Source organism: Quercus suber, unplaced genomic scaffold (assembly GCF_002906115.3).
Source record: "Quercus suber isolate HL8 unplaced genomic scaffold, Cork oak 2.0 scaffold_384, whole genome shotgun sequence".
NCBI classification, from domain to species: Eukaryota; Viridiplantae; Streptophyta; class Magnoliopsida; order Fagales; family Fagaceae; genus Quercus; species Quercus suber.
In genome coordinates this window covers 533,611-560,402 of record NW_027069836.1, presented here as the reverse complement: position 1 = coordinate 560,402, position 26,792 = coordinate 533,611, and the positions used below count along the sequence as shown (strand labels likewise).

General features: G+C 33.1%; 2 protein-coding genes across 6 annotated transcripts; both read left to right on the top strand.

The window, feature by feature from the left end:
- The first annotated feature begins 11,210 nt into the window (after nt 1–11,210).
- On the top strand, nt 11,211–17,043 carry LOC136062133 (phenylacetaldehyde reductase-like). 2 transcript variants are annotated; one of them, XM_065760847.1, is made up of 4 exons: nt 11,211–11,342; nt 13,145–13,260; nt 14,754–14,916; nt 15,705–17,043. In XM_065760847.1, the coding sequence occupies exons 1-4, from the start codon at nt 11,225–11,227 to the stop codon at nt 15,893–15,895; spliced, it is 588 nt and encodes a 195-aa protein (XP_065616919.1). In that variant the 5' UTR covers nt 11,211–11,224; the 3' UTR covers nt 15,896–17,043. The 2 variants fall into 2 exon arrangements, with proteins under 2 accessions (XP_065616919.1, XP_065616920.1); XM_065760848.1 differs by lacking the exons at nt 14,754–14,916; nt 15,705–17,043 and adding an exon at nt 14,173–14,407 and having other exon boundaries at nt 13,145–13,314.
- Nucleotides 17,044–19,372: 2,329 nt separating this feature from the next.
- On the top strand, nt 19,373–26,792 carry LOC112007687 (uncharacterized). 4 transcript variants are annotated; one of them, XM_065760861.1, is made up of 14 exons: nt 19,373–19,575; nt 20,482–20,552; nt 20,655–20,880; nt 21,337–21,411; nt 21,643–21,744; nt 21,946–21,986; nt 22,795–22,908; nt 23,476–23,590; nt 23,688–23,878; nt 23,960–24,076; nt 24,607–24,687; nt 24,877–25,115; nt 25,611–25,650; nt 26,042–26,792. In XM_065760861.1, the coding sequence occupies exons 2-14, from the start codon at nt 20,505–20,507 to the stop codon at nt 26,621–26,623; spliced, it is 1,971 nt and encodes a 656-aa protein (XP_065616933.1). In that variant the 5' UTR covers nt 19,373–19,575; nt 20,482–20,504; the 3' UTR covers nt 26,624–26,792. The 4 variants fall into 4 exon arrangements, with proteins under 4 accessions (XP_065616933.1, XP_065616931.1, XP_065616932.1 ...); XM_065760859.1 differs by having other exon boundaries at nt 20,476–20,552; XM_065760860.1 differs by having other exon boundaries at nt 20,473–20,552.

The following is a 26,792-nucleotide window of genomic DNA, read 5'->3' as shown; positions in this document are numbered from 1 at the left end:
TTAGTAAATTAGTTTAATTTTATGTGGGGTATTATAGAATTGAATAGTTGTGTTAATAAATTGGTGCTAATGTGTAGTGTATAGTCATTAGTATTACAAATTTTTAAAATAAATTTTATAAATCATGTATCATTAATCAAAAGAAAATTAGGATTGAAAGGGAGATTGTTGCAAGTTTAGTACAAAAAAATAGATGATTTTTGTTATTTAAAAGAATGTTGAATTCTATTTTTAAATTATTAATTTAAAATGTATTAATAAACGGTTATTTTGTTTCTCCTCTCTTTTGTTGATATTTTCTTAACATTAAATATATGCTAATTTGTATTTTAAAGACTTTTTTTTTTTATTGAGGTTTCCCCCCCCCCTAAATTTTGATCCTAGTTCCGTTCCTGGAGCAAGGGTCAAGGTTCAAGAATTAAATGTCCAAGAAGGAGCTTCACGTACATGTATATTTAGATTAGGCTAGAGTAAAAAATTATTTCAAATTATCATTCCCGTTAATCAAAAGAATACTTACATATCTCTCTCTCTCTCTCTCTCTCTCTCTCTCTCTCTCTCTCTCTCTCTCATTTTTATACGAAAAATTTGATGCTACTTAAGAAACATAGACTTGATTGGCTAGCTGCAGCTTGTTTAATTTGGATAGTACTATGTATATATATGATGATCACCCTGCTAGTATATTTATTTGCGAATTTGGAAAACATGTGACTTTTTGTGTTTTTATTTTACAAAGCTTGCATTTCATTTGCATGTAAAATTGACCAGAGATTCTTAATTTGTAGATGATTCCAAAAACGTTTATAAGGAAATATGGAAAAAATTTGTCAAGCCCAACGTTTCTTAAGCTTCCAAATGGTGCAAAATGGAAGGTAGAATTGACATGTCACAATGGTGAGGTTTGGTTACAAATAGGGTGGAAAGAATTTGCTGAGTGTTGCTCTTTAAAGCAAGGACACTTATGTTTTCAGATTTGAAGATAACTCTCACTTTCATATGCTCATATTTGATGAGAGTGCAACTGAAATAGACTATCCTTCCAATAGACCCTATAGTAATGAGCAAGGTAAGGTTGATGAAGAATGTGAGAGTGAAAGTTCTGTTCAAATCTTATCTAACTCTCCTCAACACCCAAAAACAAGGGATACATCATTAATCTCACAGTGTCAGGGGCAATCTCACAAGAAGAAGATGAAACGATTGAATGGCAAAGATGAAGCGCTTAAGAAGGCAAGCGGGTTCAAATCGAAAAATCCTTATTTCATGGTGGTCATGCAACCATCTTTCGTTAAGGCATGGTACATGGTAAGCTTTCAATTCAAAGCTTGCATACTATTGGGTCTAATATGCAAGCTTTGAAAAATCGAACCATGTAATTTAAAAAGAAACAAAGTATCGCTTATAGTTTCAAAAATAACAAATTAAATATTTGAGTTAGTGCAATGGTGCTCTTAAAAAATATGTTTTGCACCCTATAAGTTAAGAGGTATGAAAAATTGAACCATGTGATTTCATAATTAATAAATTAAATATTGGAATTTATAAAAAAAGAAAAGAAAAGAAAAGAAAGTATAGCCTATAGTTTCAAAAGTAACATGAGTTATAGAATTGTCCTCATAAAAAAAATATGTTTTGCACAATATAAGTTAAGAGGTATAACAAATTTTTTTTTAGAGAGTTTCAACCTATGGTGTCCGCTTCTGATGATAGCTCTTTATCATCAGATTAAGACACCAATCAGTTTTTGGTGTAAGTGAGGATTGAACTCTAGATCTCTTATGCAACCATCAGAGACTTTACCAATTGAGCTAACTGGAACCCACAAGAGGTATAACAAATTGAACCATGTAATTTCATAACTAATAAATTAAACATTGGAATTTTAAAAGAAACAAAGTATAGCCTATAGTTTTAAAAGTAACATAGTTAAATAATGGTGCTTAGATAAAAAATATATATGTTTTACGCACACCCTATAAGTTAAGAGGTATAACAAATTGAACCATGTAATTTCATAACTAATAAATTAAACATTGGAATTTTAAAAGAAACAAAGTATAGCCTATAGTTTCAAAAGTAACCTAGTTAAATAATGGTGCTCATATAAAAAATATATATGTTTTACGCACACCCTGTAAGTTAAGAGGTATAACAAATTGAACCCCTGTAAGTTAAGAGGTATAACAAATTGAACCATGTAATTTCATAACTAATAAATTAAACATTGAAATTTAAAAAGAAACAAATGATAGTGTATAGTCTCTTCCTGCTGGAATAAATTGTTTGATCATATTGAATATTTAACCGCACTTGCTGAACTTTTTCAAAATTTTAGTTCTCTCACTTTCACTCGTCACTCTCACTCGTCATTCGCAGTTCGCACAACTCACAATTCACAAAGCTCTGTTTCATTCCACTCCGATGGCCTCGAACAACTAATCCAAAGAGATGAAGAGGTTGAAAACTCCTGCAGCCGTATCCAACATTGCTGTTATCGTTGCAGACAAAGCTTCGCAATGGAGTCCGAAATGGACGCACATAATCGGCTTGTTCTTTGCGACAATAAGAAGATCTGCAACCTCTGCGGTACCATTTACCAGTGGATTTCAACTGAGTAATTGAAGATTAATAAGTTTTATGTAAAATAATTAATTCAAATTAAATATTTATATTGTATTCTTAATATTTTTTAGCTTATTTGTGTGTGATGAGATCATTTTTATATTATTTTGAAACTTTTAATCTTTTAAACATTTGAATTTATATTTCAAATAAATAACTTCATTTATTACTGAAAATACAAATAACAACTTACGGAACACATTAAACTCCTAGTCATAGCATAAATATCAACTAACTGACCCACAGATAACAAAGCAACAAGGCAATAATATATTTACCATTTAAAAGCATTATGGCTCAACTAATTGGCACCTTCTGGTATGTTTATGAAATCCTGAGTTCAAATTCCCCTGTTTTCATTGTAATTATCAAATTATAAAAAATAAAAAATAAAATAAAAATCATTTTAGAACTATTATTCCAATCAATCCCAATAAAAAAAATTGGAAAATATTTTTCAATCATTAATTGAATTTTTTTAATTTAAAAAATTTGAAGAAAATTTTATAAAATTGAAAAATCAACCACAACATATAACAAAAACTGATAAAAAACCTTTATTGAATAAACTTGAAAGTTAGAGAACTGAAATGAACAAAAGTAAAATTAGAGGACTGAAATGAAATCTTAAGAACCTGAGGGTTAATTTTACAATTTACCATAAAATTTACTACGAAAATGTTTTGAAAATATAGTATAAACATCGTACATGCGCCACTCTTACTTAACCGCACTTGCTAAACTTTTTCAAAATTTTAGTTCTCTCTCTTACTCATGACTCTCACTCATCATTCGCAGTTCGCATAACTCACAATTCACAAAGCTCCGTTCCGTTCCACTCCGATGGCCTCGAACAACTGATCCAAAGAGATGAAGAGGTTGAAAAACTCCCGCAGCCGTATCCAACATTGCTGCTACCGTTGCAGATAGAGCTTCGCGACGGAGTCCGAAATGGATGCACATAATCGGCTCGTTCACCTCGATGATAAGAAGATCTGCAACCTCTGTAGTACCGTTTACCAGCGGATTTCAGCTGAGTAATTGAAGATTCATAAGTTTTATGTAAAATAATTAATTCAAATTAAATATTTATATTGTATTCTTAATATTTTTTAGCTTATTCGTGTGTGATGAGATCGTTTTAATATTGTTTTGCAACTTTTAATCTTTTAAACATTTGAATTTATATTTCAAATAAATAACTTCATTTATTACTCAAAATATTGATAACAGCCTTATGGAACACACTAAACTCCTAGTCATAGCATAAATATCAATTATCTGACCCATAGATAACAAAGCAACAAAGCAATAATATATTTACCATTTAAGAGCATTATGGCTCAACTAATTAGCACCTCCTGGTGTGTTTATGAAATCCAGAGTTAAATTCTCTTGTTCTCATTGTAATTATCAAATTATAAAATTAAAAAAAAAAAATCATTTTAGAACTATTATTCCAATCAATCCCAAAAAAAAAAAAAAAAAAAAAATTATTTGAATGCTTTTTTTTTTTTTTTTAATTTCTTACCCATGTACTTATCAAAAAAGATTATGAAAATTTGAGTATATTAAACACATAATCCACAAGTGCATGCGGAAATTCTTTTTTCTTTTTTTTTTTTTTTTCTTGAGAACCATGTGGAAATTGAGTTGGTAAAAAAATTCATAAGGCAATACTTTATTAGTTTACTAAATGGGTATTTTATTTTGGATTTGATAGTGACTTTAAAAAGTAGAGCCTATAGTTTCAGAAGTAACAAATTAAATAAAATAAACATTGGAATTAAAAAAAAAAAAAGTATAGCCTATAGTTTCAAAAGTAACAAATTAAATAAATATTTGAGTTAGTGCAATGATGCTCTTAAAAAAACATGTTTTACGCCTTATAAGTTAAGAGGTATGACAAATTGAACCATTTAATTTCATAACTATAAATTAAACATTGAAATTTAAAAAGATACAAAGTATAGCCTATAGTTTCAAAAATAAGAAATTAAATATATTTTTTTGTGTTAGTGCAATGGTGCTCTTAAAAAATATGTTTTGCACCCTATAAGTTAAGAGGTATGAAATATCGAACCATGTAATTTCAAAACTAATAAATTAAACATTGGAATTTATTTATTTTAAAAAAAAAAAAGTATAGCCTATAGTTTCAAAAGTAACATGAGTTATAGAATTGTGCTCATAAAAAAATATGTTTTGCACCCTATAAGTTAAGAGGTATAAAAAATTGAACCATGTAATTTCATAACTAATAAATTAAACATCGGAATTTTAAAAGAAACAAAGTATAGTCTATAGTTTCAAAAGTAACATAGTTAAATAATGGTGCTCATAAAAAAAAAATGTTTTATGTACACTTTGTAAGTTAAGAGATATAACAAATTGAACCATGTAATTTCATAACTAATAAATTAAACATTGAAATTTAAAAAGAAACAAAGTATAGTGTATAGTCTCTTCATGCTGGAATAAATTGTTTGATCATATTGAATACTGTTTATGTGCTTTTTCTTTTTTTTGGTCAAGTGATTAGCAAATAAATGATTTTGTTCACCGCCATCCACATTTTTTTTTTTAAATCCACATCATCATTAGAAGACGAAGAAACAAAGCCAATAAAGGACTTCGAATTGGAAACCGAGCCAATAGAGGAGGCATTGGGCTTTGAGCTCTCTATCATCGTCTTCTTCTTTGTATCATGCGCATGGACCTTGTGGAATTTCAAATCCTGACAATGCCAGTAAACAGTCCTGCAGAGTCGGCATTGCTTAGAATCCTTGCAATGAAAGCAACGGTTGTTTAGTTTAGTTAGATCTGCTACTATAATTGTGTTTATAAGGCGTGTCGGGTGTTCAGAGTTTTGGTCGGAGTCGGACTAAAGTATTTTGGACGAATAATGATTCCTAATTTAGGTCGGATTATTTAACAAGGATTGGGTCTATACATTCAAAGCCTAGTAGGTTTTGCTTTTGTCTCAAGTTTAGTAGATCGTACAACCCAGTGATAATATTCAGGATCTCCAACATAATGTTACTTCGAATATGCCATGACCCATGCTTGTGCTAGGGCTGTCCACGGTTAGAGTCTAATCGGGTTTGGGCTCAATTTACATCTAACTCGAATGATCGGGTAGAGCTACCATCAACCCGCCACTGATCGGAAGGATGATAAGATCAGGCCGGTCAGAGCTTCAACGAAAGTCGGGTGAATCAGTCAGGGTTGAAAATTTGAAACATGGTGAGAATCCACCTATGAAAAGATGAAAAACAGCCGAATACCGATAAGAACTGGTGAGACTCCATATAAATAAAATCTCTTCCATGATACCAGGCTTATAAAACATGAGGCAAGAGGCTAATTGAAGGATCAATTTGGTATGTGCAGTTGGGTTGAAGGATGAGAAATTTGAAAGAGTTTGTTCTATAGATTGGGATTCTCCACCAAATTATGATGTCTACTTTGATGATGATGATATAGGAGTGAGTACTTCAATACATATTAAAGAAACAATTCAGCAAAATAATATGCAAGCCCCAAGAGTGTTCTTTTGGATATGGAAGGCTTGCATAGGCATGTTGATTTGAATAATCCACTAGTGCCTGTTGAAATTTGCAAGAGAAAAAATTTATTGGAGATGGACACTTTCACTTGGACAGATGTGAATTTTTGTTATAAGTAATAAAACTTCATTAAAAATGTGAAAAAATCATACAAAGGAACCAAAGCACACAGGCAAGGACTAAGGAAACAACATCTAAAACTATGGTGCATGGAAAGTACAACCAACAGAGAACCACATCTCAAGAAGCAGAAATAATTATTCAAATTTCCCCTTCCCCTTTTCTTGTAGCCAAAATTTACAATGAAAAAAAAAATTCTATTACAATAATATACAATATTTTGAAAATGAATAATAAAGAAAAAATGCTATGCATAAATGCTTTTCAAAAAAGAATGTCTGCCGACAATAAATTAAAATACATAAGAACAAGAATATAGTAAAGTTCAAAGTACAAATGAAAACACTAAAAAAACCAATAGAGTTGCATAGAACTCTAATACTGTTTTTTTATATATAATAAATCTTCATTGAATGAAAATAATCAATTACAAAGAGCAAAAGCACACAGGAAGTGTGCTGAGGTAAACATGAAAACAAACAAAATATTGTGCCAAAGACACAAAACACCAAAGCAAGTTTTTGTGTATGAACATATGCACTAACCAGAACAACCATGTTTAGTTAATTTCTAAGAAAATAATTAAGCTGAGGAAAAGAAAAGAATTTTGCTGGTGACAGAAACTTAACCGTGTGTAAGAGTACTTTGTTAGAGGCAGAACTTGGGTTATTGAAGAGAGAGAGAGGATAATTTTTCTGTTCTCAATTTATTTTGCAGAAGGACTATTAATATACAGGCACGACAGTATACCATCCTGATCCAGTATTCTTGTGTACTAGTAGGATAATCCAATTTTTGTTCAAATTTAAACAAAACCCAGCAAAAAGTAATCCAATAAAAAACCAATTTTTGATTGAATAATTAAAATGATAACTAATGCCTTTTGCATCAATATTAGACAGTACTCAAATTGAACCCTATTCTCCATCTATTGGTGCAATGAAAATAATTGATTAAAAACATAAGAATGAAGAGAACCTATAGATTGTAGCAATTAAAACGAAGAGTGCAATTCAATAAAATAGAAAAAAATAAAGATTGAGAAACTGAGGCTGGGCCTCATTGTAGCATAACTTCGCTGCAAACTACACAAGCACATCTTAAGACAAATAGTTTTGCATACATTCACTAGCTTATTTGATGCACTTCAGACATACCAAAGTGGGGAACAAAAGAAGGAAAGGGATTGGCCAGAGTAAAGTGGCTTAATTGTGGCATTTTCCATGCTAAACACGCCCATGTCAAACCCTCCACCCTTATGTGTACAATGAAAAAGGGGTAAATCATCATCTGTAACATAGATACTATGGCAAGACTTTCGTCTCAGCCCCTAATCAGGTATTGTCCTCTTTGGAAACGATATTGTGCATATCTTCAAGGGTTTGCTCAATCTCACATTGGGAAGAAACGCCTTTTTGTGGAAGGACTTTTGTCTTGGCTCCCAATCAGGTATTGTCCTCTTTGGAAACGGCGTTGTGCCTATCCTCAAGGGTTTGCTCAATCCCACTTCGGAGAGAAACGCTTCCCACTCATGCTTTATAAGCTTTTGGCCTAAGGATGAGTGTACCACTACTACACATGTACACATAAAAACAATTAAAAACAAAACAAAAGTTTAGAATTGACAAGATACTTACATAATCATGTATATGAAGACGGATTTCCAAGTATGAAGGTATACTAGTGCAAGAAATTCAATTATTATTAGATTACAATCTATACGAGTTCACGTAATCATAATTGTATTAAGATTACAATTAAGAAAGGTCATTACTTTTATGTTAGTTTCGCCAAATCAAAAGTAACAGTTAGGTTAGAACATTCTGGTTGGAGGGACTGCTCTCAATTATCAAAGCAAGACACTTTTTTTTAATAGTAGGGAACTAGATTGTAGGACCATTCAAACAACAAAATCATTCAAAGAATAGAACTTGTACAAGTTCATTTAATCATAATTGAATTAAGATCACAATTAAGAAAGGTCATTTCTTTCAACAGTTAGATCAGAAGTAATTAGAAGTAACATTCTGGACTGCTGTCAATTATCAAAGCAAGACACTTTTTTTTCTTTTTTTCTTTTTTTGTATTTTAATAGTAGAAATTCTTAACTCCTAGGCTCCTATATAGCAGAATGTAGATGACAGGACTATTCAAACAACAAAATCATTCAAAGAATAGAACTTGCATAGAACTCTGATAAAATAATTCAAATAATATTGTTCCCACTAACCAAAATCAAGAACGTTTGGTTTCTATGAAATAAAACATGTTTGTGTTTTATTTTTTTATAGATGTCTAGTGTTCAAATTCTGGTTGGACTTGGAATATAGAAATATAAAAGAGGAACCGAAAAACAAGAATTCCTAATTTGGGTCGGATTTTTTTCATTGTCAAGGGTATGGGCCTATGTATTAGGCTATTCTTTCAATTTTAATGGAACTGTCAAAGCCAAGCCTTTAAATTTTTATTTTTTATTTTTATGAAAGAAATCTATTGAAGAAGATTTAATTAAGTTGGGCTTATAAAATGTTGTGCCTAATCCAGCTGTATAAGGGGAATGGCCCGAACTCAAATATGTAAGAAAATTCTAATTTTTTTCTATATTTGATATTTGAGAGAGAGAGAGAGAGAGAGAGAGAGAGAGAGAGAGAGAGAGAGAGAGAGCTAGGATTTTTTGTTTGGGAGGCCAATTAATATTTTGATACTAGAATATGTCATAATTTACAAATATATTATATATAAAATTAACAACTTTCACATATGTATATTTGCAATATAATTTTTTAGGTGAACTTATCATCTTTTAATCTCCGAGTATAAAAAAGTTGTTTTGTTTGATATTAAATATGCATAAGAATTAATTTTTTTTATTAGGGTTTAACATTGTTGCAAATTGAAATTTTAAAATATAAAATTTCATTAGAAAAATAGGATTTGTTTTAGGTACGTCAATTAAATGTTTATTTCATTAGGAAAATATGATTTGAGTGTGTCCCAACAATGCTTGGTACTTTAAATTTTAAATAACTTCAATAATCTCTCTTGAGATTTTGGAAAATGAATTAATGAAAAGAAGTTTGCTGAGACTTAGGAGAAGTTTTCTCAAATTTTTTTTTTTAAAAATTATTTTCACACACTTGTTTTATTCTAGGACAGTAGGACTGTATTTATAAAAGGATTCCTAACTTGATATCATAAAATAAAAAATAAAAAGATTCCTTACTTTGTTAGGATTTTAACAAGGTGGCAAAATGAGTGTGGGGGCTCAATAGTGATAATAGGCCCAGATTTGTAATACGCAATTGTCACTTCTAAATTAGCATCTGGGCTGTCCAATGTTGTGGACTTGGGTTGGACCAATAGTCTCAAAACAAATCTAATTGAGTTGGACTTGCGCAAGGTTTGGGCCTACTCCACCTGCGCCGAGGGGGGATGGTCATGGCCTAGACTCAAAGTTTCTGTTCAAAACAATAGAAGGGACTCATTTGACAATGTTTCTAGTTTCATGCAAATTCTTAATTTTGATGTATTTATTTATTTCGTTAAACATTATATAATTATAGTTTATCCAACAAAAAAAGGCTTTTGTTGTTTTAAATTTTAAAATAATGACTTATAGCTTATCAAGTTTATTAATTTAATAAATCAATGTATTAATGAATATAATAGCAACTATCAATTTTTTATCACTCACAACTTGACACCTTTATAAGTCACGAAAAGAAATGTCTAAAAATATTTTAGGGGATTGTATAAATTTAGGTATTGATTCTCACATCCCTTAGTGTACACGATTATTATACATCACTCATTTCACTTTATTTATTTATTTATTTATGAAGTTTCAACTTATGGCTTTCTGATGGTTGTGCTATTTATTATCGTATCAAGATACTAATCGGTTTTCGGTGTAGGCAGAAATTGAATCTCAGATATCTTATTTAACCATTAAAGATTATGTCAGTTGAGTTAATTGGAACCACCTCATTTCATGTTTTAATGTGAACATCAATAATAATAAAAAATGACATGACATATGAAATTATAAATATTAAGTATACATTTATTTACATTTGTAAAAAATTATAATAATAAAAAAAATACATTAGTTAATAGTATTTTAACTCAATTGTTATTATTTTTATAATTCCTTGAAAAGGCCTATACTAGTCTTATCTCTGTCTTAGGGTGGTGTGATCTAAGTCCTCTGTAATTAAGCTTAAATAGAAGGAACTAGGTCCTTATCAAAAAAAAAAAAAAAATTAGTAGGTAGCATGTGTTTTTTTTTTTGGTTGCTGAATGTGTTATTTACGCTAATGTCTCCCAAGATATGGTAGTTCACATACATAACTATCACACTACTCTACACTGCACACAAACGCACACGGGAAGAGAGAGATAATGAGTGGAACAGAAAAGGTGGTGTGTGTAACTGGGGCCTCCGGTTACATAGCTTCATGGTTGGTCAAGCTCTTGCTCCAACGTGGATACACTGTCAAAGCCACTGTTCGTGACCCAAGTCAGTACACACACACTCTCTCTCTCTTTCTCTCTCAAATTTGGTTTCTTTCAGTTTTCAGTTGCATCATACACTGTTTTGGCATGCTTTAAATTCTGGGTTTGGTTCAACTTTTTCATTGATGGAATAATCACCAAGTTTTAATCCATCTTTGGATGTGTCAAATGTTGTCTTTTTTAGCTAAATAAAATATTGTCCCTTTTATTAAGCTAATAGATACCAATTTCATAAGTAATCTATACAATTTACTTATTTCCTTCCTTTGAGTTTAAATTCATGGGATAGTTTTGAAAATTGTTAACTTTTATTTTTGAAAACAGTACTTTAAATGACAGTTTCTTGAAAATTGGGGTTTGGGGACGGAGAGAGTTCACACGGGAAGAGAGAGATAATGAGTGGAACAGAAAAGGTGGTGTGTGTAACTGGGGCCTCCGGTTACATAGCTTCATGGTTGGTCAAGCTCTTGCTCCAACGTGGATACACTGTCAAAGCCACTGTTCGTGACCCAAGTCAGTACACACACACTCTCTCTCTCTTTCTCTCTCAAATTTGGTTTCTTTCAGTTTTCAGTTGCATCATACACTGTTTTGGCATGCTTTAAATTCTGGGTTTGGTTCAACTTTTTCATTGATGGAATAATCACCAAGTTTTAATCCATCTTTGGATGTGTCAAATGTTGTCTTTTTTAGCTAAATAAAATATTGTCCCTTTTATTAAGCTAATAGATACCAATTTCATAAGTAATCTATACAATTTACTTATTTCCTTCCTTTGAGTTTAAATTCATGGGATAGTTTTGAAAATTGTTAACTTTTATTTTTGAAAACAGTACTTTAAATGACAGTTTCTTGAAAATTGGGGTTTGGGGACGGAGAGAGTATCAGGGATATTATTTTCCATTTGTACTAAAAAAAAAAAAAAAAAGGTTTCTGAAAAGTTCAGTGTCAAGGGTTAACCAAGGGATTGGTCTAGTGGTTTTCAGGCCATCCATGAGGTTCTGATTCAATTTTTGTTCTAAATAAGTATTTTATGATGTTAAAGTAAGACAAAAATATTGGCTTGACTGCAATAAAAAAGTAGTTTCTTGAAACCAAAATGCAAAAAGATTTTAAGTACAAGTAGGAAGGAAAAGCTTGAAAACAAAAACTTTTACTAAATCCCATTAAAAGCACCAAGTTTTCACTTTATCACTTGGGCAGGGTTATTATAACGTATCTTTGAATGTTTTGGCAATCCTCTTTCAGAATTTCAAGCAACAGTTACCATTGTTTCAAACACATAATTACCTGTCATTTACTTACTTTTTTACTTGACCCTATCATTACTTTCACTTTATAACAAAACGTTAAGAATCTAATATAGTCGCTTTCTAGAAAAAGGAAAAATGCCTAAGCAAAAGAGCCAACTTTTAGAGTTTTTTTTCCTTTGATGGATGTTTGATACCCAAGTAAAAAGCAATACTTAGTGCACCACAGAAAGAAATTCATGTTATGTTATATCTGTGAGTCCATACTTAAATAAATAAATAAAAAAACCAAAGAAACCCTTCATATGCCTTCTTTTGGTGGTGTCCTAAAGGACCTAAACCAAAGTCAGCCCCTACAGGCACATCACAATTACATCTATCTGAGGAGGCAATTTAGGTTCAACTTCATGTACATTGCAATAATACCATTGTTTGTGGATTGGAGGCCTAATACCAGCCAACACTGGTAGATGTCATCAAATGGCTTGAGACCTTGCAAGTTGCAACACTTAAAAATATTTTATTTGTCATTTCTTTAGTTTTTACAAGCTTGTCATATAAGAATGCACTGAAAGATAGCATGCCAGACAGTAGTTGTTTCCCATCACCATATAGCTGTCTAATTGTGAATTTTTGGGGCCAGCATTCATGTCATGCTCAAGTATTGGCCATAATGGTAAATCTGTAATTCCAGGACGTAGAAATGCCTGAAAAAGGCTTCTGTGTTATTCATAGACCAACAAATAAGTGTCTGGTGAAAAAATAATAATGCTTGATTACTGACAAGTAGCAGTATTCCTTTTCCTAATAAGTAAATCAGTAAGGCATATTTTGTATGGTTCTTTTCATGTATGTTTCAATATGTTTACTAAGAAATCATTTTTCCACGAGTTCACATAAAAGGATAAAGATAATGTGAACTCTCATTCTAAGGGTATGCTTCATCTTGATTAACCATTTTGGATGTTGAAGGAAAAAAAATCAATTTGTGTATATATGTATATTACTTGAAAGTGTCGTTGTTGAACTTTCATAATTCACTAGTTATGTTTGTATATTCTATAGATAATCCAAAGAAAACAGACCACCTACTTGCACTTGATGGAGCAAAGGAGAGACTTAAGTTGTTCAAGGCAAATTTACTGGAAGAAGGATCTTTTGATTCTGTAGTTGATGACTGTGTAGGTGTATTTCATACAGCGTCACCTGTTTTTCTTGCAGCCAGTGACCCACAAGTTCATCTTATAGCATTTTTTTTCCTTGAGGCAAACTCAATCAGTTAATATATAGTTCCAATTTTTCTGTAAATATGGTGATATTCACATTCTTGCTTCTTTTTGTATGGTTGGTGCTCCATGTTGCTTTAATCAATTTACAATAACTTAGGGTCCGTTTGGATACAACTAAAAATTGAAAACTGAAAACACTATAGCAAATAATTTTTAAATGTGTGAATAGTACCGTGAGACCCATTTTTAATGAAAAAGTTGCTAAAAAGTAAAATTTGTGGTTACATGAACAGTGCACTGTTTATGGACAAAAAGTCAACAAGTGCGGCTACTGTTTATTGAACAGTAGCCGCACAGTAGCCCGTTACTCCCTCACATGCCTAAAAAAGAAAAAAAAAAAGTCCAAAACGTGAAATGAAAACGCAGCCGCAACATTCATCACTATCCAAACGCTCACTTAGAGTAACATGCATGATTACTTGATTTAGTAATCTGTGATTCTTACTTTGTGCACGTGCCCTGGCCAACATTTCAAAGGTTGTGGTGTTGATTTTATTGAAGCAAATAGAGTTTGGGGGTAAAAAGTGAAAGCCAAATTGAGCAACTAGAGTTGACTTTGGAGAGAAGAATTGCCAAGCCTTAATACTGAGTAGTGTGCTAAATAAAAAAGCTCCAAAAAAGAAAAGTTATAAGGTATGGTTTACTTTCCTAGTGTTGATAGATAGTGTGTGTGTAGAGGCAAAGGTCACAATGGTTTCATTCTTACAAAATTCTCATTCCAAGGTGTTGGCAACCAAAACTGTTTGAAAAGTTAAATGGGATTAGTTTTGATTGCTTAATTTTCCACTTTTTCCCATGTTTCAGACAGAGTTGATTGATCCAGCAGTGAAGGGAACACTTAATGTTCTTAAATCATGTTCAAAATTTTCTTCTATCAAGAGAGTTATTGTAACGTCTTCAATTGCTGCAATCATGTGCAGCAGAAAACCTCTTACCTCTGATGTGATTTTGGATGAAACTTGGTTTTCTGATCCAGTTACTTGTGAGGAATCAAAGGAGTGCATAGGCTCTACTCCCTGAATTCTTAGTATCCCTTGTTATATTTATCCCATATAGAAACTCTTATATTTTAATTTAAACACTTTAATTGGATGTTTGTTCATATGTATGAATACTACTAACTGACAAAAATCATTCTTGTAGTCCTTTGTTCATATTGCGGATATGGTAGAATTCTTTTAGGATCTTCACTGTTTTAGATACATTTTAAAAAGATCTACATGATACAGTTAGTCATTGCAGTGAAGTTGGATAGATTCACATTCTAGTGATAATATTAAACAACTTTTTAAATAGAATATAATAGATAATGCATTGTTTTTGGTCCTGAACTTAACCCTGGAAGAATCTCTCTCATTTAAAGTTTTTTTTTTTTTTTTTTCCAGCTTTGGTATATGCTCTCAAAAACCTTGGCTGAGGAGGCTGCTTGGAAATTTGCTAAAGAGAATGGGATTGACATGATAACAATGAATCCAGGGCTCGTTATTGGTCCTCTCTTACTGTCAACTACTACATTCAGTGTGGACACAATTCTGAATCTCATAAATGGTACTCTTTGCAACCCATAAGGATATTGTGTATTTTCTATTCTACTACATGACTTTTAAATGTTCAAGTATCTGTTTTGCTCGATCTCAGAAAGACAACAAAAAGTGCAGAATTAGTTCTTTTAGTGTTTGAACTGCCTTATCTAATAAGGTAGCATATGGTCTAAGCATAATTAGTATTGATATAGGGCTATAAATTGTAAGTGCTGGAAAATTTTCTCTAATACTAGGATCCTTGGATCTAATATTCTAACTTTCTGGTTTGGTTGTTTGAATGAACAATAACTGTATCAATAGTCGAGCTAGGTAAATGTTCGTAAGTTCCTGATTTTTTTGATAGGTATAAGTTCCTGATATTTTGTTATGATAAAAGGTTTATTTCTTGGGATACCTTATGCTACCATTTTTTCCCCTATTCATTACTGAAATCTAGTTCTAATAATATGGAATGTAAATCAATTATAAAGAAAAAAAATAAGGTGAAATATCACCTGATTTTTTTAGAATGCACCTGAATTCAACTATTTTGACCTGCAAAGTGCCCTGCCTGAAATACGTAGATCAGGATTATCCTATATTCCGTGGATAGAAATAACTTGTCTCAAAATACAGTGCTCAACAATGTGCTTTTTAGCAGATATTTAAATTGTATAATCTGAGATTAACCAACTTAACTTCTGCATATTAGCAGATGCACCTACTTTTCTCCCCCTTGCACCTCCTCTCTTTTTAGCTTCAATCATTCTGCATAATTCTTCAATAATTTCCTGTATTGTTTTCTGGGTGCAGGATCGTACTCTTCTTATGATGGAATTTATAGATTTGTTGATACTAGAGACGTGGCAAATGCACATATTCAAGCATTTGAGACTCCATCTGCTAGTGGCCGATATTGTTTAGTTGGAAGAGTTACACCCCATTCTGAGACTCTCAAGATATTGCGTGAACTTTTCCCTGCTTTGTTCCCAACCCAAGAGTGAGTTATGTTACTTACATGGTATGGAATGTTCCTCTTTGGTGCCGTAGACAGAGGCAACTAGGTTCAGTTTGCATATTTTACTGTTCCCTGCGAGGTAATGTTGCTTGTTTTTGATTTACTGGTTCTCTTTATATCTGACGAGCTGTTCCCATCAAGCAACAGATTAGATAGAAGCCATGCCCAACCATTTTTCTAGATCTTTTTCGATTTCCCTCCAACATTCTTTAGCTGTCAAATACCCTGGTAACATTGAAGTTTTTTTTTAGTTTATATGATTCTGACTCATTACAGGGAAAAGTAGCATGGGTACTTTGATCGTGGTAGCCACATGTTATTAGGAATAGTTAGAACTTAGAACTTCTTCATTAATTTGTTAGAAGAAAATTGTGCCAGGGACTTTAAGTATAAAACTGGATATTACAACATGTCTCATAGATTAGGCACTATATTTACAAAGTTTCTGTTGATGCTGGAGAATGAAAACTACAGGAGTTGGCCATATTTCCATTGAGATTTAGAATGGTTGAAACAAAAATCTGTGAAATAAGTTTAAGCTGTCTGAGGAAAGCTGAAGAAAGACAACACAGTTTGGGATTGTACATAAAAAACTAGTGGCGAATTTTGACCCAAGGGCAGAGGAAGGCCACAATGAGTAGATTAGCCCATGGTTCAACTACTATTTAACATGGATAGTGCTGTGCGGTGAAAAGGTATTCTTGTAATTGAGCCTACCTAAGATATGACATGAGGCTCTATTTAGATTCATCAATTTGGTAATGTCACTGGGATTATGATATGATTTCCAGGAGCTATGAGGTCAGTGAGGGCACAATATTTGCTTCTTTGAATGGTTTCTGTAACTTGTGATGTAACGTACATTCTAAGACGTTTTGACCCCGAAACAGAAACCTGAAGTAGTTCCCCCCTCTTGGGATTCAATTGGTTTGCAGCTGCCAGCTTTGATGTCTAAAGCCTGAAATTTATTTCAAGGCACTGCAAACCTGTCATTCAATGGTACATGGTCTGTAAGAGTACCATTCTGGTCAAAGGAATATTTTTCTTCTGTAATATAATCCATCAATATGTTTTTTAATAGAATGCTTGAGATTGTCGGATGTCTTGTTAATTTGTGTATGTAACTGTGTTGGAGAAAAAGTGAATGACACAAGTTATCATAAAATCGTTTGTACACTTGCAATTTTGGGAGTATATGTGAGGACATGCATATAGAATGATGTTTTTCGGTAATGTCTAACATTCTTTTTTTTAAGTAGTAATGTCTAATGTTCTCAAAGGGTTTACGACTATGATTCAACTGTCCGTATAGAAAAAAAGGATAACTTTTTTTTTTGGCTTACAAATTTTTCTCTCTTTCTTGATGTTGATGATGTCCTCCATTATCCACTTCATACCTGCATCAAATTTTTGTCCTAAAAAGAATTCTTGAGTTCCTCTTATTTGGTAATTCCAGCCATCTTCCAACAATTCTTGAGTCCCTCTTCCAACAGCTCAATCGATTGAAGTAATCACACAACGGTAATACTGTGCAGCTAAAAGGCTACAATTGAGCTAACATAGTAAGAATAAATTGTGCAACACTCTCTATTTCTATGCGAAAAGGTCATCTTTTAAGCACCCTATAATCCTTGATAGTGTCTTAATTGGCAATACAGTAATTGAGGTATTGAAAGTGATCCTAAACTGATCTACCAGAAAGAACTAGTGATGTGAGAAGGGTGAAAAATTGAGAGAGAGAATTTTTTTTTTTTTTTTTTTTTTGAGAAGAAGAAAGAAATTTTTTGATTTGGAAGGAAAATGACAAAATAATTTATTAGAGAGCTATAGTGAATTTCACTACCATGTATCAGATACATATACATCTAGCACCTCAAATGCATACCATCTTTTTTCCTCACTCTGAGAGTTGTTATAATTAATTTTAATTTTAAGAGGGTTGTTGATACCCATTTCTGTGACACATTTTCTACGAGCCCAATTCAATCAAGCCCAACTTCTTTGTGAGCTCAATTCATGTATTATATTATATTTTATTTTTTTAAGCATGATCCAAGCCCATGTGACTTATGGGGGAAATTGAGGAAGTGTGGTTTGGAGGGTATGGATCGGTTCCTTTCGGAACTTTTGCATGAGTCTAACTCATGCGTGCCACCAAGTGGGCAAGGGACATTGGCAACACCTCAGGCTCATGGAAGAGGTCTTGTACCCAAAATTTCTACCTTAAAAGAGTTTTCATGCTCTGGGTGACTGAGCTCCTAATTTTCAGCCCATCTCCATTTTCCACACCAAAACACAATTGACTCTAAGAAAAAGGCTGAACAGCCTAACCCACTCAGCCACCCCAATGTAGTTTTCCAAGGCCTGCAAAGACCAGAGATAGCAGCCATGAAAAGGAAACAACTTTGTTTCCAAAATTATGCTAAAAGCATGTGAAACTCTTTCCTAAACAAAAGCAACTCAAGCCAAAACACCAAATTAGTATCATGGGGGATGAAAACCTCTTCCACTACTCAAAAATCAGTTATTAGCAACACCCCAAACTCTATATAAAACTCTCTCATCAGTTCAAAAAAAGACAAACCACGTTCTACCTAGAGACCTGAAACTTCAGAGCAAAAGCTCATTTAGCTAGTCAACAATCTCACAATTCCGAACTTTAGGGGTGGAAATATGGATACAGGAGAACCTTTCCTCTCTTCCACACGACCTCTCTCAATTTCCTCTTCTCAGTGACTGTAAGTCAAAGTTTCAGATCTGTTGAATCACGTTTTCCCCATAGAGCTAAAACTTGAGAGCAAAAACACACCGAGTCAGGAAACATTCTCACAATTCCGAAATTTAGGGGTGGAAATATGGGTATAGGGGAACCTTCCCTCTCTTCCTCACAACCTCTCTAAATTTCCTCTTCTTGGTGACTGTGGGTCGAAGTTTCAAACTTGTTATGTTTTTATACTTTTTCTACACTTTTGTTATTAGCATTTTGATTCTCTCTTGTTAAAGCACCATTAGTCTTTTATTTATTATACATTTGGAATTTTGGGCTTGATTATCCACAATGAACACTTCTAAAGAACCCAAGGGGAGATTTTGGTCATTCTCGCATTTTCGGCCCTTGTCGCATTTTCGGCCCTTGTCGGGGACGTTTTGTGACAAGGGTCTTATAAAATGAGAGTTAAAAGTTATAATAGAGGCTAATTGGAATAAGGTTTTGGTTTATAACTTTGTAAAAAAAGAAAAGAAAAAAAAAAAGCTAAACCGACAATATTTTTACAATATTTTTTTTTTTTTTTTTTTTTTTGATTGGAATTTTACACTTCTTTTGTTTTTAGCTTTCGTTGGAGAATATTAAATGTGGTGGAGATAAATGAAGGGTTTGGATTGTCACATGCATATAAGTTTAGGGTTTAAATTGGCATAATAAAAAACATATGGTGAAACAGACCTAATAAAAAACAAACGTAATACGATGTACTATTTTGTTTTCCCTCTCCCAAATATTTAATTCATTTGCAAAAATAATTTAAAGCTAATTATTTTTTTGGACTCCTGCCCCAAAAAATGATGAGCTCCGAAATTTGATTGGATTTCTTCACAATTGTACACCGGCTCATTACATTACAGTAGCAGTTTCCCTATTTCATCACCTTCAACAAAGCTTTTGCGGTGAGTCTATGTTTCTCTCAAGCGTTTTTAGTGTTGTATGTGACCAAAAAAAGACATCTTTTATTGTATACTACAAACCAATAGATGAGCTTTGCTAATACTAAGTAAAATTGAACCATTTGATTGCTAATTTGGTGGAGTTAATGAGGTTTATTGACTGGTAGTTGAAAATAATTAATGGGTTTTGTGTGAGATGGATAGATTGAGCAAAATTTTTGGTCATATTTTGATGGCCAGAAAATATCATTTGAAAGGCTTTCAAATGATTGGGTATAAGCTGGACTGTGATGGGTTTAACATAAAATTTTAGAGTTACTTCTTAAAAAATGATAAACAAAAAAGTTTAGAGCTTCCTTTGGTGTTTGTGTAAAGTGAGTGTTTATTGGAACTGGTATTGAAAACCCTCCAATGTTTTGGTGCTTATAGCCATACGAGCTTAGATACTCAGGGGATAATTCACTGAATATTTCCAAAATGATGGACTTTAAAAATAAAAAAATAAAAAATTTATGTACATGAGTTATTCAAGGTGATACTGATTCTCTAGCAATGCAGATTTGTACACATTTTTTGTTTATATCTTATAAGGTGGTACATCTTTGAAGTAAATGGCGTGTAAGGCTTTGTTTGTGGTTTTGAAAGAGTTTTTTTTTGAAATGGCAAAACTTCTACTAATCTTGTGCTTCTACTACTTGAAATACATATTTGATAATTGTTTAAAGAGTATCAACAATGAAATGATGAATTATATGACATGATGTGAATTGTGAAGTGTCTTCTTTTAAATTAGAAAATGCGAAGGACATGTTAAAAGAACAAGCTTCAAGTGTCTATGATCTCAATAAAGTTGGCTTTAGATGGCTACACATGATTGATATTTGATCACTAATTTGCTAGCAGGACCAGTTTGTAGGGAGCTTAAGGTGACAATGGAAAGCCAGGACAGAGATGAAATTCATAATTGTGTGATCAAGCTGGTAGTTTGCATTTCTTTCCCTTCAATTGCTTTCATTTTGGTTGTTGTTCATTTGGTATGGAGAAGCAGTGGAAGAGATGAGTATGTTGAACGTTAACTGCAGAGAGTTAATCCTCAAAAGCGAAGGGAGAAGGTTTATATTGGCTGTGGAGCTGGGTTTGGAGGTGACAGGCCAATGGCTGCTCTTAAGTTGCTTCAGAGAGTTAAAGAGCTAAACTACCTTGTACTGGAATGCCTAGCGGAGCGTACTCTTGCTGAACGGTATCAGTTTATGGTGTCTGGTGGCGATGGTTATGATTCTTGGAGTATGTGTCTGCTATTCATACACGGTTCTAAATTCTAATATCCTTTTCAATAAAGTTCATATATAGTCCACCTTCAATCAACAAATTTTTTTAAAGCTCAGTGACATTTAATTAATGGTCTGGTTTATGTCCCCTCTAATGTTGCAAAAGTTGGGATGTGCACCACCTAGCATAACCATTGAGAGGAAGTCTAACCTTTTTGCTAGATTTGTGGACTCCTTTAGAAGTAAGTGTTCAGTTGTTTGTAAATAGGCAATTTACATATCGAGAGTCCAGGGTTTCGTAAAACTCTATGTGTGTTCACTCTTAATTGCAAAATACGAGGGTTATATCATAAAAAAGCTATGACATAAATCTGTAAGTCGTCCATGCATGTCTTAATTTTGCTATGCTAACTGTATCTAGTCAGTTTTGTGATATATAGTTCTTATACTTTTTTTCCCTGGGGTTATTCTCTGATACTTTTTGATGGTTTTGCAGTTTCGCATTGGATGCATTTGCTTTTACCTTTGGCTATGGAGAGACGAACTTGCTTAATTACAAACATGGGTGCAAGTAAGAAACTAATATTAGCCAATAAGCTTTAACTTAAATGGCACATCTCCTCCTATTGTAAGAGAAAGGTGGAGGGTAAGGTTATGGGTTCAAGATCTATTGGGTGCATGTGTAACTTCCTATAATAAAAAAATTATAATGCACTTTGCTTGGTACTTCTTTATGCTTTTAATAGATGGCTTATGTATTATTCTTTGCCTTTTGAACCTTTCTCGTTCCCTTTCTGGAAAGTTGATCCTTGTGGTGCCCAAGAAAAGGTTATGGAAATAGCTAGCAGCCTGGGGCTTAGTGTCTCTATTGCCGTGGCTCATGAGACTTTTGTCAAAGAATCAGGTACTCTTAGTTGCATAAGAGAATGCTAAATGAATTATATAAAGATTGTCACATTACTGAAAAACCACTATCGTGCAACCTTTATATCTATCAAGGTCAATTAGGAAATTGAATTGAATACCATGCAGATGTTTCTTTCCCTTTATGTTTTGATGCAATGACTTTCAACTTACAACCCAATTATTTTCATTATATATCCAGGATCACCATCCTCACTCGAGAAATCGTATTTAATGGAAGGTGTAAGATTCTTGTCTTGCATGTTCTCTTCATTAGTATTTGATGTTCAAATAACAAAAACCTTGTATACTCCTTTTTATTTTTAAAATTTTCAAACTTCTGTTGTTACATGTTAGCCACATACAGTGTAGTCAAAGGCCATCTGGGCACTCGCCTAGACTCTTGCCTTCTAGGCAACCGCCCGAGCACCTTAAACAGACTGTAAGGCATTTGAGGCCAGAGTCTCAATGAAATTCAGCAAAATGGAAAAAAAAAAAAAAAAAGAAAAAAAAAAAAAAGGCAGTTTTGTAATTTGGCAAAAAAGGATAGTTATATACTTCAATTCAAGTTAGTGGGTGTGTCTTTCTCTTGCGTTCTTCTTTCCCACCTCTCTTTCTTACTGCATCAATTTAGAAATATATATTTTTTAGATTTCAATCATAATCTTTTAGCTTTAATAGTTGGTTATCTCCTTTTTTTCTTTTTTTCTTTTTTTGAAATTGTATATATGAGATTACTGTAAAGTTTGAAAAATTCGAACCGTGCCTAACAAGCATTAGATACATACAATTTATAAATTATATTTAGAGTTCGGTACCTTGGTTCACTCAGGTGAGCACTTTTTTGTCAACTCACGAGGATGTGCCTTAAGGTCATTTTTTCCCTTTGACTACACTGGCTACATAATCTGAGGCACCTTTTCATTGGCATGTGATGCTTGCCTAAATAAACCTTTTCTTTTAATGAATTATTTAATCACTATTGAAATTCCCTCTTTTTTAGTACTATGTTGTAAATCTGAATCTTATCTTTTTGTCTTAATCTATTAAGGGTGCTAGTACATATCTGGGAGCTGCTCCTATTGTTGAATGTTTGGAGAAGTACCAGCCAAATGTGATAATAACTTCCCGGGTTGCAGATGCTTCCTTATTCTTAGCACCAATGGTATAAAACCTAATTTCTTCATATCTGCTCTTCTATATCCTCTTTTTGAATAAATTAGTAACATGTTTACTGAATTTTCTGAAACTGATTTTTATCAAATTTGTAATGTCGTTTCATGCATGCAATATTGTTTCAGTTTTAAATACTACAAATGATACCATCTATCAACTATGCTGCTGAAATATACCAGTCATCAGTGTGTTCAATGATTGTAGTTTTCTCCCCCTTCTCTTTTGGTCCAGATTATAAGTTGAAGTTAATGTTCTGATATATAACCAATTATTGAAGATGAATATTTGTTAGGTTAACATAATTTGAATACAAAGATCAAGTACAAATAATTTCTTACTTCCTAGAAGAATTTTGCAACTTGATAAAGACTTGGGTTTACACATGATGAAAGATTGTTGTAGTTTGTACCATGTAGTCAATTATTTGAGTAGCTATTGACCTTTTTAAGTTTTCCACTGCAGTATGGAATAATTGAGTCCTCTCATCTTGTCAACATCGCTGTTCTCTAATTTCCTTTTGGATAGTTAGTTTAAAATCACATTGGTACATGATTAGGTCTATGAACTAGGTTGGAATTGGGATGACCTACAGCATCTAGCGCAGGGGTCTCTGGCTGGCCACCTTCTTGAGTGTGGTTGTCAACTCACAGGGGGGTACTTTATGCATCCAGGTGACTTTCTCTTTTAGCTTGAGGTGTAATCAGGCGAAAGTGGTGTTCTAGTATGAGTTTTATATGCGTGTAATGTTTTTCATTTTTGCTATTGCAGGAGACAAGTATCGAGACATATCTTTCCCTCAGCTCCTAGATTTGTCACTTCCTTATGCTGAAATTTGTTTTGATGGAAATGTATGTGTGGCAAAGGCAGAAGGTAGTGGTGGGGTATTAAATGTCAGTACTTGTGCTGAACAACTTCTTTATGAGGTTGGTGATCCAGGTGCTTATGTCACCCCTGATGTGGTAAGTTGGGTGTGTGTGGAATCAGTTTTTATGATTGTGGATATAAATGTGAAACAATTAAAAAATTGTCCTTGAACACAGATCATTGATATTCGGGATGTTTCATTCCACCCATTGTCAAGCTCTACGGTTCTATGCATTGGGGCAAAACCATCTGCTGCATCAGTGCCTGATAAACTCCTGCGGTTGGTTCCAAAGGTATCTCTAGTATGCATTATTCTGATTTGGTTATATAGGAGTTAAATGATAATTTAAGGACCAATTTTTTTTTATGGTCTTTGATGGAGTAGAACATTCTGCCTTTGTAATTAAATAGCATATGTTGAGTGCATTGTTTGATTGGATGCATGCTCTAGGCGGTATCCTCTCCATGTCTTTTGTTGATTTTATTGACTTTCTTTTCTTTTGAGTTGCACTCTTTGAAAAGGGCTAGTGCACATCCATTTTTTTTGTCTTTCCCTTTTATTTTTCTAATAAAATTTTTACTTATAAAAAAAAGGGACCTATTTTGATGATTATCACGTTTCTAGCTTGCAAGTTCAAGTTGGCTGATCTGATGCTTATGTACAGTCTTCTCACTTAAATTATATCATGTGTTTGAGTGATGTCCCAGCACATTCCTTTGTTTTTTTTTTTTTTAAGCATTCCCCTTGTTCTTAAGTCATATATATATATATATATTTTTTTTTTTTTCCTTTTTCTAATGTTTTAATATTTCTAGTTTTCAGGACTGTGGATGGAAAGGATGGGGAGAGATATCCTATGGAGGATCTGAATGTGTTAAACGTGCTCAAGCAGCTGAATTTCTGGTAGATAAGCTTGCTAGCTTTATATCTTTTAATAGTATTTTGACATAATTTAAGTGTGAACTAAGTTAAATTTGACTTCTCAGAATGAATCTATATTGATTCTGCTGTTTGAAGGAGACTACTTGGAACATCAAATTAGTTTTGCTTATACCTTTTCTGAGAAGTAATATTTTTTTAATAATTTATTAGGTTAGATCATGGATGGAAGAAGTATTTCCTGGTGTTAACTGCCATATACTTTCTTACATAATTGGACATGATAGCCTTAAGGCAACCAGCATCGATGACAATGCTTCATTGTTGAAAACCATTGAAGATATTAGGTTACGCATGGATGGATTATTTGAGTTTAAGGAACATGCAGTCCAATTTGCTAGAGAGTTTTCAGCTTTATATACAAATGGACCGGCTGGTGGTGGTGGCGTCAGGTCAGTTACTTATCAGCTTGTGCATCCATGGGTGTTACACTTAGCGTAACTCTTTGTAATATTACACCAGTCCATAATTCTTTATTGGATGAATAATTTGAAAATCCCACCATTGGTTACATGTTCTCGCTGTTCTTAATATGCATGCCAAGTTTCATGTTATTTGCTATCTGATCTACAAACTCAAGTTTTATGTATATTTTGAACGTTAAAAAAATTAAAATTTAAACATTTTATGATGAGATAGTTATTGAGCTTTAGATCATATTGATATTTTACAAGCATAGAGAGTGTATGGAGATAATGAAATCCGACTGTTGATTTGTCGAAAATACTCTTTTAGTGAAAAGTTGTGGAGGGATATAGCATCACAAAGTATTAAGAAATTTGAACTTGACCTATATATATTGAGAAATTTACTGTGAGACCTTGCTACCTGTAATGATGATAGATTCACTACTATACATGATTATTCTGTTTGTTTATTGAATGCAGCACGGGACACAAGAAAGAGATTGTTCTTCAAAAACAATTGGTACTCTTTTCTCTCTCTCTCTCTTCCCCGCCCTCCCCCCAGTAAAAAAATGAAAGTAAAAAACAATATATACATGCAGTCAAGATCACAGTGCTCCTAGGATTAATACCTGGAGAAAAATTGGTCCAAGAAGTCAATTAAGGAACATGAAACTTTGTTGTTATTAAGATATAATCTAATAGTTTTACTCTTCCTCTTATTTCTTTGAATACTTTTCATTTGCAGTCTATAATGTTGACTGTCAATTTTAATTGAACTAAAACCTGTGATAATCTTCGCTAAGCAGGTTGGCTTGTCAAGTATATTCAGTTATTGATCAAAACCTTATATTTCACTTTGACATTATGCAGTACAAGTGAAGAAATTCTTGATAAAATGTTTGGTTATTCAGGTTGATCGTGAACATGTTCTATGGCAAACTGGAGTGAAACAGTCTCTAATAATAGAATCCAGTGGCCAAGGAGCTGCCGTTGAAAGTCTAACAAAAACACATGTTTTGCATGAATCTGTATTGCCACCAAAGACACATGCTGATACTAGTAACCTTTTCATGGATTTACCGTCTCCCAAAATCAACCACTCTCCTGCTCCATCTGGCCAGAAGATTCCACTCTATGATGTAGCGCATAGTAGAGCCGGTGACAAAGGAAATGACTTGAACTTTTCCATCATCCCACATTTTGCTCCAGATATTGAGCGGTTGAAGTTGATCATAACACCCCAATGGGTAAAGGAAGTACTCTCAACTCTTCTAAATACCTCCTCATTTCCTAATTCAGATTCCAATGATGAGGACAAATGGGTCGATGAACATGTCAAGGTGGAAATATATGAAGTTAAGGGAATACAATCTTTGAATGTTGTGGTACGAAACATTCTCGATGGTGGTGTCAACTGCTCTCGAAGGATTGACCGGCATGGAAAGACCATCTCAGATCTCATATTGTGCCAGCGAGTTGTATTGCCTCCCTAATAGGGTGGTGCAAGCTACAATGTAGCACACTTTTTTCTTATGGGGTGAACAATCTGCAATATTACCTTTCTTCCCCTCTTATTTTCAGTACGTTTTACACAATACAATGTTAAAACTTTGTCATACAATAAGTGTAATGGAACTTCGGAGCTGCTATTTGAATGTTTAA